The sequence below is a fragment of the Oncorhynchus mykiss genome, chromosome 9, assembly GCF_057628025.1.
Source record: "Oncorhynchus mykiss isolate SJ-2025 chromosome 9, ASM5762802v1, whole genome shotgun sequence".
In the NCBI taxonomy this organism is placed as follows: Eukaryota; Metazoa; Chordata; class Actinopteri; order Salmoniformes; family Salmonidae; genus Oncorhynchus; species Oncorhynchus mykiss.
In genome coordinates this window covers 50,451,011-50,462,240 of record NC_143030.1, presented here as the reverse complement: position 1 = coordinate 50,462,240, position 11,230 = coordinate 50,451,011, and the positions used below count along the sequence as shown (strand labels likewise).

General features: G+C 40.1%; 1 protein-coding gene across 1 annotated transcript; it reads left to right on the top strand.

The window, feature by feature from the left end:
- The first annotated feature begins 530 nt into the window (after positions 1 to 530).
- Positions 531 to 10,438, top strand: igf3 (insulin-like growth factor 3). Its single transcript, XM_021615890.3, has 4 exons — positions 531 to 676; positions 2,218 to 2,362; positions 7,532 to 7,719; positions 8,085 to 10,438. Exons 1-4 carry the CDS (start codon positions 620 to 622, stop codon positions 8,337 to 8,339), a joined length of 645 nt encoding a protein of 214 aa, XP_021471565.1. The 5' UTR covers positions 531 to 619; the 3' UTR covers positions 8,340 to 10,438.
- Positions 10,439 to 11,230: the final 792 nt, after the last annotated feature.

Below are 11,230 nucleotides of genomic sequence, written 5' to 3'. Positions count from 1 at the left end.
AGAACTTCAGGTAGTACCTCGTTTTCAAAGCATTTTCTCGTACTGAACATGGCCAGATGTGTGGACTCTGGCCAATTAACTAATCGAGTAAAATTAGGCACGGGTTGGATTCAATCCATATCACCGAAGATATGTGAAGGTAATTAATGATGTGGCGTGAATGCAGTCTCCAGAACCATGGGAACATTGCCTTTTAACAGTGGATAGTGGATCTTCAGCGCTGCAAATTGAATAGAGCCGGCCCTTAGTGTCCTTTCTCTAATCAATCATAGTGTGCAAAGTAAAGGCTTACCTTGGCCTATACAGTGTAAGTCATTGTAAGTACTGGAGGTCATCCTAGGTTAAAGTATTTTACAACCTGCGAAACCTTTTCAATTACCCTGGTCCAAGATTTGATCTGATCTTGTTTGGCATGACAATGAGAGGCAGGAAGTTGGCATGATAGTACTTTTGATTTGGACATGATTCAATAGTTTACACCCTTCCTCTTTCGGCCAGGGAGAATGCCTAGAATGGAGGGAGGGAGCTACTGAGCTACTGGTCCTTCCCCTCTGGTTGAGTATAAGACTGCAGCTCCAAGGCCTTACTGCCTCTATGCCTAGACAGACAGACAGACAAGATGCACTCCTCTGAGCTCTCACTACACTGGTCGTCTGCCAAAGGATGTACACTGAAGGTATGTACGGTCACTCAGGAGAACATTGAACTAATTCTGGAACAGTGGTTATTGACATTTATTTGTACTGTGAAATTTCAGGAGGTTTGATTTGGAGATAGTCTATTGAGCATGCTTTAGTCCAGGAATAGATGTATACTAATCTGTCCGGGAAACTGGCCGCCCAAAGTAGAAGTTGCATCAAGCTATTAGTGACCCAATGTATTTTCTTTACAGATATTGAAAACAGTTTTTAGGTTACAAACAGTATAATATCCATGCTCTTATGTGGAGTTGTGGCTTTGCAGAAATTGAAATGTGATATTTTCACTGCATAGCATTTAAATATCCACCTACATGGTGGCAAATTTAGGGATGCACAGTTTAGCAAGATCACATGATGCATCTTTGGCTGTGTGGGATGCAGTGAAATAATATCTACCCAGTGGCTCCAAAGTGTTGTATTTGTTTGAATGTTATGATCTGGAGGCCCTTCACCTCCAGCTCATGACATTCCTATCAGCAGACTGCACCATAGAAATATAATATATTTATGTTCTGCACTGCAACTCTCACTTGCCCATTTGGTTCATTCAGTTGTATTGCAATAATTATCTGCATGGACAATTTTGGCATTAGTGCAGCTCAAACTTAGTAGGTGCTGCTTGTCACCCTTAATAATGTACTTTCTATGAGCGATGTATACACTTCATTATGATGCCATATCTAATCTACATGCATATTTGCTGCTTTTTCTGCAAGGAAGAACTTGGTATTGAAGGAGCAATTATGTCCTCAGTTGTAAAGCATCAGAGGATTGGATGCAATGTTGTCTACTTTTGGGTCCCTGAGATGTATATGTGAATGAAGTGTACAGGTGTAATGTAGGCTTCAGTAGAAATGGAGCATCCTCCTTTCTACGGTATCTTTCTAGAGGGGAGGGCAGAGTAGCCTTGCCAGAGTGACAGAAAGAGCGTGGGAGGCGGTGGTTGTATTTTAAGGCTGCTATCATCCATAATTCTATCCTAGCTGAATTATGAATCTTTATTTTGTAACTCACTGTACTAAAACAAGCATCAAGGTTAATACGGGGTAACCGCTGTGTGCTCTTTGCTTGATAAGGATAATTTTGGGGGGAATGTTTGTTGCCATGCTTTGGTTTGTAATTGCTGTTTTGATAGTGTGCATGGAGACTCCTCCTACTTTATGTTGGGTTGAATGTCTTTGTCTTGAATATTTATGATGAGTTTCCTTGCTTATCAACTAAATAATAATCTATAATTACTGACCGCCAATTGTTAAGCTTTATTACAGTGAAACTTATAACCAGCAAATAAATTATTATTTTTAGGTTTTATGCCACCTGTTTGCCCGAATTGTTGTGGAAAAGTATGATTAAGCCTACGCTAACAAATGTTTTATCTTCAACTCAATAGAGCCTAATGTTTTTGTATATGTTAATGTGCTGGTGTTAATAATGTAGTGGCAGCTTGGACAAGACTGTTGTGTTCAGTCAGATGAGTGGTGCTAGATATTGATTATTAAAGTGCATTCTTTCTTAGGTGCTATGTTGGCGGAGTGTTGGTGTGCTGTACTCCATCTTGTGCCTTGCAGCTCTACCAGACCATGCAGAGTCAAGAACACGTTGTGGATCTGAACTTGTTGCCCACCTAGAGTTTGTGTGTGGAGACCGTGGATTTTACAGAGGTATGGTTCCCTGTTGTCACCTTTTGTGCTGCTACTTGCCATTTAATGTGCTGCTGTTTAGATAGTATGCTCCCTCTTTCTGTCAGAGAAACGCCACATGGTCACTGAATCCCACTGCTGACACCAGTGTTACAACTCAATGCTCAGAAGAAAATGTATACTGGGACATTTCTTACAGGCAAATAGCCATTCATTTGAAGGGGGAAAAAAGTATCCATGCTGAGACTTTAGCAGTAAGACCAGACATACTATCCATAAGCCCTCTCACCTAATCACCTTTACCCTTATTCCACCAAGGCCACTTTCACAGCCTGATATCATGTTTCTTTCTCATCCAACAAGATGACAGAGTGCTTACAAGGAACATTTTGCCAAAACTAGAGCGATAGCCGTAGCTGTAACAATAAATAATACAACTGATTATGTGCAATTTTATGTAAAGGGAAGTGTATTAAACAGGGGAAAAAAGCTTAGAGAACTGCAGTAGGGGAGAGTGGGGTAAGTTGAGCCACGCTTGTTTCTAGGAAACCATACACAAAATGTATCATTTGACCAAATATTTAGGAAGGGGTCATCATTTTATGTAGTCTGTGAAGAAAGAAATCACATGGACAATTTGGTAAGCAAGTTGGGTCCAAAAAACACAAATTAATTTGTGTTAGGAGTTTCATTCTTGTATCTACATCAAAGTAGATCATTTTAAGATTGTTCTATACATCAAACGGGGTCTCTAAGCTTCAACATGAGGTCCTACACCTAGCAAGAAAGTGCATCCTTCTACTGTATACTGAACAAAAATATAAATGCAACCATTTCAAAGAGTTTGCTGAGTTAGTTCATAAGGAAATCAGTCAATTTCACGTCACTGGTGCAGCCCTGCCAATCAGAATTAGTTTTTCTTCATTGCAGACAGAAATACTCTTCAGCACCCTTCAGTAGATGATAAATTATGCTTAATTCTCTGGCAACAGCTCTGGTGGATATTCCTGCAGTCAGCATGCCAATTGTATGCTCCCTCAACTTGAGGCACATTTTAGTGGCCTATTATTGTCCCCAGCATAAGGTGCATATGTGTAATGATCATGCTGTGATATGCCACACCTGTCAGATGGAGAGATTTATCTTGAAAAATGATACAATGCTCACTAACAGGGGTGTAAACAAATGTGTGCTCAACATTTTAGAGAAATAAGCTTTTGGTGCATACGGAAAATGTCTGTCTTATATTTCAGCTCATAAAACATGGGACCAACACTTTACATGTTGCGTTTTTATATTTATGTTCAGTATAGCTGTGTGGGCTAATATAGTCTAAATGTTAGCTTGGGGTAAGTTGAGCTAATGGTTGTGTGAATTTAAGTGTTTTCTTCCCAGGCGTAATGCAAGCAAGGCATTAACGCTTGGATATGAGGTAACATCTGGGCCTGGCCTATGTCGTGTTAAAAAAAAAAGAGGCACAAAGTGTTGGAGATAAAGATATAGATGGTTTTAAAAAGGCAGTGGTAATATTTAATTCAACACAGAAATGTATATCCTGCTTAAGTTAACCTGGCTCAATTTACCCCATACCAGGGTATGTTGTGCCAAGAGACCCCTTTTGGACAAGCTATGTTTTCAAAACTGTGATGTTTTGGGCAGCAGGTAGCCTAGTGGTTAGTGTTGGACTAGTAACCGGAAGGTTGCAAGATCGAATCCAAGAGCTGACAAGGTAAAAATCTGTTGTTCTGCCCCCGAACAAGGCAGTTAACCCACTGTTCCTAGGCCGTCATTGAAAATAAGAATTTGTTCTTAACTAAGTTGCCTAGTTAAATAAAGGTAAACAACGTAATTAGAGCAGTAAAAATAAACATTTGTCATACCCTTGGTATACGGTTTGATATACCACAGCTGTCAGCCAATCAGCATTTAGGGCTCGAACCACTCAGTTTACAATTACATACAAAAACATACTTTATACTGTTCTAATTATGTTGGTAACCAGTACATTTTCTTTATGATTTTGTCAAATATATAAAGTATCCGTCAGAAGTTTACATACCATACACCTTTGCCAAATACATTTAAACTATTTTTCACAATTTCTGACATTTAATCATAGTAAAAGTTAAGATCACCACTTTATTTTAAGAATGTGAAATGTCAGAATAATAGTGGAGAGTGAGTGATTTATTTATTTAATCACATTCCCAGTGGGTCAGAAGTTTACATGCACTCAATTGGTGTTTGGTATCATTGCCTTTTTAAATTGCTTAATTTGGGTCAAACGTTTCGGGTATCCTTCCACAAGCTTCCCACAATAAGTTGGGTGAATTTTGGCCCATTCCTCCTGACAGCTGGTGTGACTGAGTCCGGTTTGTAGGCCTCCTTGCTCCACACACTTGTTCAGTTCTTCCCACAAATTTTCTATAGGATTGAGGTCAGGGCTTTGTGACAGCCACTCCAATACCTTGACCTTGTTGTCCTTAAGCCATTTTGCCACAACTTTGGAAGTATGCTTGGGGTCATTGTCCATTTGGAAGACCCATTTGAGACCAAGCTTTAACTTCCTGACTGATGTCTTGAGATGTTGCTTCAATATATCCACATCATTTTCCTTACCTCATGATGCCATCTTATTTTGTGAAGTGCACCAGACCCTCCTGCAGCAAAGCACCCCCACACCATGATGCTGCTTACCCCCGTGCTTCATGGTTGGGATGGTGTTCTTCGGCTTGCAAGCCTCCCCCTTTTTCCTCCAAACATAGCAATGGTCATTATGGCCAAACAGTTCTATTTTTGTTTCATTTCACCAAAAAGTACGATCTTTGTCCCCATGTGCAGTTGCAATCCGTAGTCTGGCTTTTTTATGCCGGTTTTGGAGCAGTGGTTTCTTCCTTGCTGAGCAGCCTTTCAGGTTATGTCGATATAGGACTCGTTTTACTGTGGATATAGATACAGTGCCTTGCGAAAGTATTCGGCCCCCTTGAACTTTGCGACCTTTTGCCACATTTCAGGCTTCAAGCATAAAGATAGAAAACTGTATTTTTTTGTGAAGAATCAACAACAAGTGGGACACAATCATGAAGTGGAACGACATTTATTGGATATTTCAAACTTTTTTAACAAATCAAAAACTGAAAAATGAGTGAGGTTGGATGGAGAGCATTTGTGAACAGCAGTTTTCAGTTCTTTCCACAGATTCTCGATTGGATTCAGGTCTGGACTTTGACTTGGCCATTCTAACACCTGGATATGTTTATTTTTGAACCATTCCATTGTAGATTTTGCTTTATGTTTTGGATCATTGTCTTGTTGGAAGACATCCAGAGTGATCATGGGCCTCTTGGCTGCATCTCTGATCAGTCTTCTCCTTGTATGAGCTGAAAGTTTAGAGGGACGGCCAGGTCTTGGTAGATTTGCAGTGGTCTGATAGTCCTTCCATTTCAATATTATCGCTTGCACAGTGCTCCTTGGGATGTTTAAAGCTTGGGAAATATTTTTGTATCCAAATCCAGCTTTAAACTTCTTCACAACAGTATCTCGGACCTGCCTGGTGTGTTCCTTCTTCTTCATGATGCTCTCTGCGCTTTTAATGGACCTCTCAGACTATCACAGTGCAGGTGCATTTATACGGAGACTTGATTACACACAGGTGGATTGTATTTATCATCATTAGTCATTTAGGTCAACATTGGATCATTCAGAGATCCTCACTGAACTTCTGGAGAGAGTTTGCTGCACTGAAAGTAAAGGGGCTGAATAATTTTGCACGCCCAATTTTTCACTTTTTGATTTGTTAAAAAAGTTTGAAATATCCAATAAATGTCGTTCCACTTCATGATTGTGTCCCACTTGTTGTTGATTCTTCACAAAAAAATACAGTTTTATATCTTTATGTTTGAAGCCTGAAATGTGGCAAAAGGTCGCAAAGTTCAAGGGGGCCGAATACTTTCGCAAGGCACTGTACTTTTGTACCTGTTTCCTCCAGCATCTTCACAGCATCTATTGTTCTGGGATTGATTTGCACTTTTCGCACCAAAGTACGTTCATCTCTTGGAGACAGATTGTGTTTCCTTCCTGAGCGGTATGACGGCTGCGTGATCCCATGGTGTTAATACTTGTGTACTATTGTTTGTACAGATCAACGTGGTACCTTCAGGCGTTTTGGAAATTGCTCCCAAGGATGAACCAAACTTGTGGAGGTCTACAATTTTTTTTCTGAGGTCTTGGCTGATTTCTTTTGATTTTCCCATGATGGCAAAGAGGCACTGACTTTGAAGGTAGGCCTTGAAATACATCCACAGGTACACCTCTAATTGACTCAAATGATGTCAATTAGCCTATCAGAAGTTTCTAAAGCCATGACCTACTTTCTGGAATTCTCCAAGCTGTTTAAAGACAGTCAACTTAGTGTATGTAAAGTTCTGACCCACTGGAATTGTGATACAGTGAATTATAAATTAAATAATCTGTCAAACAATTGTTGAAAAATTACTTTTGTCATGCACAAAGTAGATGTCCTAACCGACTTGCCAAAACTATAGTTTAACAAGAAATGTGTGGAGTGGTTGAAAAACGAGTTTTGATGTCTCCAACCTAAGTGTATGTAAACTTCCGACTTCAACTATAAGTACTGTAACGACCCTGGGTTTATGAAATAGTTGTACTTAAGTACTTCATGTTACTGCTAATTGGTCAATGGAGTTAGTACTTCATATGATCAAGACCATTGTTCTTGCATGCTACATATTTAAAGTGCACTCAAACAGATATTTATCTTATTTCAGTATTTGGGAGCTAATGTTAGTTCCTCTTAAAACACTGACAGCAGATCACGATTTCATGGTAGGCTGTGTTTACATTTTAGATAGAAGCAGGCCATTGGCTGCCTTCATCACGAGGGGTATATACGGGAGTTCTGATTGGTTCCAAGTTTAGCAGTTTGCCTGAGCAGACAGTTGACATATACCTTTCTGAGGAAATTTGCAAGAATTGAAGGTGCCAACAAACTTGCAGTAATTATAATAATATTTAATTGTCATATACAAAAAAACAGCTCCTCCCTCGACGTAGATCGATCAACTTCCTGATTTTTCAGCTGCAGCCCACCACCTACTAGATGTGTATGCAACTCTTCAAGACGGTGCATTGTTTCACGATCTGATCCAAATACTTTTTTTCTTGTTACAGCACCGAACGGACTTCGGTCCACCCGAGGGAATGGTCCTCGCCTCAGAGGGAATGGGACTCGGATGAGAGGGAAGGGAATTGTGGAGCAGTGTTGCTTAAAGGCCTGTGACCTGCAGCATTTGGAGAGCTACTGCGCAAAGCCAAAGCGGAGCCGACGACACGCTCCCCTCACGCCTCAGCAAGTTATGGTAAGAGACCTCACTTGGGTATCAACCAGTGGCGGATTTAGGTATAAGCGGCATCTTGCCCGGGGCGTCCGCACATTTTTTGTAATGGTGTCATTTGCGCGATCGGTTTTCTATCGCTCATTTGCACATTACGTCAATGATACGTGACATAACTGTGAGTCAATTAACCTTGTCGGATTGGGCGCCCTGATTCTAGTTTGTGAGCTAGGCAGTCCACCCATCTTTCTAGCACGTCCATTAAGTTTAATACATGCACACACATTTGAGAGGGGACAGCACATCCACAGGGTGTGGCTACTATTTGAAACCTGTAGCTCCCTCAATCTTGAATGTAAAACAACCTGTATTTTCTTTGTCATTTCTAGGAGGAGCAATTTCAGACTGTTTTTCGGAGGAGAATAATGAACCACTGGAAACTTGAGTCAAGTCATGATGAAGAGCGGCAGATCCACAGTGTGCATCATCAAAATAAAGTGCATTACGGACACCGGAGACCTCAAAGGGTTAGTGCTGAGGGGAACACAGCGAAAACACCAGACAAGGACTCCCTCAGACTCAAGAAATCCCTTCAAAACAGCAGCAACAACACTGTGGCCATTGTGATCTTTGACCTTTTTTGAGTCCAGCATTTCAAGAAACTGAGATGAACAGTCTGAACTGGGCGCAAAATATCTCTGATCCTTTTATTATTGGCTGTGAGACTGACAAGTCAATCCAGTACACCCAATGCACTTTAAAACTCTAGGCAGAGGAACTGAGAGAAAAAATGCAATGATCTAGTTCTGCTTTGTCATGTTATAAATTAAACATTATTTTGGGTATATAATAAATTATGCTTAAGTTGCAGGACTTGTCCTGGAAATGTTCAGTACCCCTGATGTTCTTTAGCAGCATGCCAAATAGTGTACATTTGTTTCAATTCTTCTTACATTCTAACAATAGCACAATTATGTGAATGTATTATAAATAAAGGGGAAGAAGTTATCAAAAATAACTTGCATTCCAGAAGTAAAAGGTATTTACAATACAATTCTGGTATCATACCTAGAATAATTCAACTCAATCGGTAATTACAATATACAGTTCCTTTACGAAAGAAACAAGTAATTCACAGGTTATTATAATGACAATTTCACCATGTAAGCCAACTAGCCCCATAATGTCAAAGATCCACCACCATATTTGACAGTTATGGGGTTATTTTCTGCTCATGCGTTTTCATTTCGATGATAAACCCACCACTATTTTCATGTCATCTGACCAAAGCACTGGTTCCAATCCAAGTGCTGTTTAGCATGCTCCAGGTGTTTACATTTGTTGTATGATGTGAAAATAGAGCTCTTTGGCCACACACACCAGTGGTGGGTTTGACATGTATGAGAATCAATGAGCATAAAATAACCCTATACCTACTGTCAAATATGGTGCTGGATCTTTGATGTTTTGGGGCTATTTTGCTTCCACTGGTCCTGGGGCTCAACGGCATCATGAACTTTACCCAGGACATTTTTGCCAAAAACCTGGTTGCCTCTGCCAGGAGCCTGAAACTTGGCTGCAAATGGATCTTCCAGCAAGACTATGACCCCAAGCACACATTAAAATCCACAGAAAAATGGTTAATTGGCTGCAAAATCAACCTTTTACAATGGCCATCTCATTCTCTGGACTTGAAACCAGTTGAAAATGTGTGGTTTGTGTTGAGGGCTGTCTATAAGCACAGATGAATATCAAGGATCTGGAAAGACTTCGTATGGAGGAATGGACCAAGATCCCAATGTGTTCTACAATCTTAAACATTTTAGATAAGGCTTAGTGTCGTTATCCTCGCAAGGTGCGGTATTGAAAACGGGTGTCAATTTTTACCCCTAACTTTGAGAAAAATAAGTATTACTTAAAGTTTTTCTCTGATCAATTGTATTATAAAATAATGTAAATGTACAATATACAGTAGCTCAGTATTTAAATTATTTATTTTATACAATCATTTAAGGGTGTCAATCATTTCAGACCCCACTATATCATAAATTAAAGCACTACAATTATATTTCATATGCATATGACTTTTGTATTGATAACCTCACTTTATACTAGTATCACCACAAGCACTGCAAATAGCAGCACTGGGTTCCAATTTAAACAGCATCAGTACACTTGATTGGCGTTTAACCTGTATTTTGTCTCACCATGTCGTTATCTTTGAATATGAATCGTATGTGCCTTATGTACAGGCCCCTTCTGTGACTTGATGACTTACTATAATTATTTACTGTTGCCATGCCTCAGGCCAGGGCTGATGTTTATGAATGGAGACAATCTTTTTAAAACTATTTATTACAATGTATCTGCTTTAAAGCCAAAGTGTTTATTGGATGAATGAAGAGTGAACCATTATGCTGCTATGTATTTGAATGCTTGTTTTTTTGTTGACTTTTTTTTTTCACGCCTTTTTCTCCCCAATTCCATGGTGTCCAATTGGGAGTATGAAGTAATGTAAATGTACAATTGTCTTGTCTCATCGCTGCAACTCCCGCACAGACTCGGGAGAGGCGATGGTCGAGAGCCGTGCGCCCTCCGAAACAACCCATCCAAGCCGCATTTGAGTGCTTGACGTATACAAAAAGTGTAGATTGCAATTTGTTCAACGCTTCTTGTTTTGTACTTTGACTACATTGGAAGTGTTCACAATATTTGATGTAATACAATGTATGCCACCACCTGGCCTCTGGCTATTTGTGTCTTGTCATTCAAATCCTATTTTATATAATTTGCCAGAGGCTAGTACAATTCACAAGTGCCACAATAACTACATTCATTATTAATCTTTCCATTACCTTCCTCCTGTCTGAAGGCTGTGCAGGGCAGAAAACTGTAATTTGCTATAGTCAAGAGCCCGACCCCCAGTAGAACTCCATTGTACCATAAACAACTCCAAATGTTACTTTGAGTCAATTAGAATATAATCTCTTTAAGAAGCATCAATAATTGTGTCGAGTGGAATGTAGAGTAAATGTCCAAAATAGGTTTCTAAGGATCACAGGCCACCACACAGACAAGGTTGAAATGTTTAGAGTTCTTTACTTAAAATCTCAGAAGTACACAATCACAAACCAAAATCAAAGGTCTGTGCTGCTGGAGGAGTGTCCAGGATGGCCACAGCCAACTCCCATCGGTTGCTCGTCTGACGTTGGTTAGTTTCACTGTTGGTAGTTTGGCAGTCGCTCCCTGTCGTCTGTTGTCATCAAGCGTCTATGGGACCCAGGCCATGGCCTGGTTCATTGCATGGGGAGAGGAAAACATGCATGACAAGGGAGCCATTCTAAACAGATGTGTTCGACCACACTCACACGTTTGGTCCCCCTCTGGCTGCAAGGTCATTGGTGGCTGGGTATGACATGGTCCCAGTGAAGTTTGTAGCGGAAGAGGCAGCTTTCATACTCTTTGTGTGATTTTCCGGCAGATCCTCTACTTTCCTCACTGCCTCAACATAAAACACTTTTTGCACTGCTTTCAG

Excerpts from the sequence above, each read along its gene's own strand:
- igf3 (XM_021615890.3), top strand. The coding sequence starts at position 620 with ATGCACTCCTCTGAGCTCTCACTACACTGGTCGTCTGCCAAAGGATGT. Across the intron at positions 677-2,217 it reads CCAAAGGATGTACACTGAAG|GTGCTATGTTGGCGGAGTGT; the intron begins GTATGTACGGTC and ends ATTCTTTCTTAG. Across the intron at positions 7,720-8,084 it reads TCACGCCTCAGCAAGTTATG|GAGGAGCAATTTCAGACTGT; the intron begins GTAAGAGACCTC and ends TGTCATTTCTAG.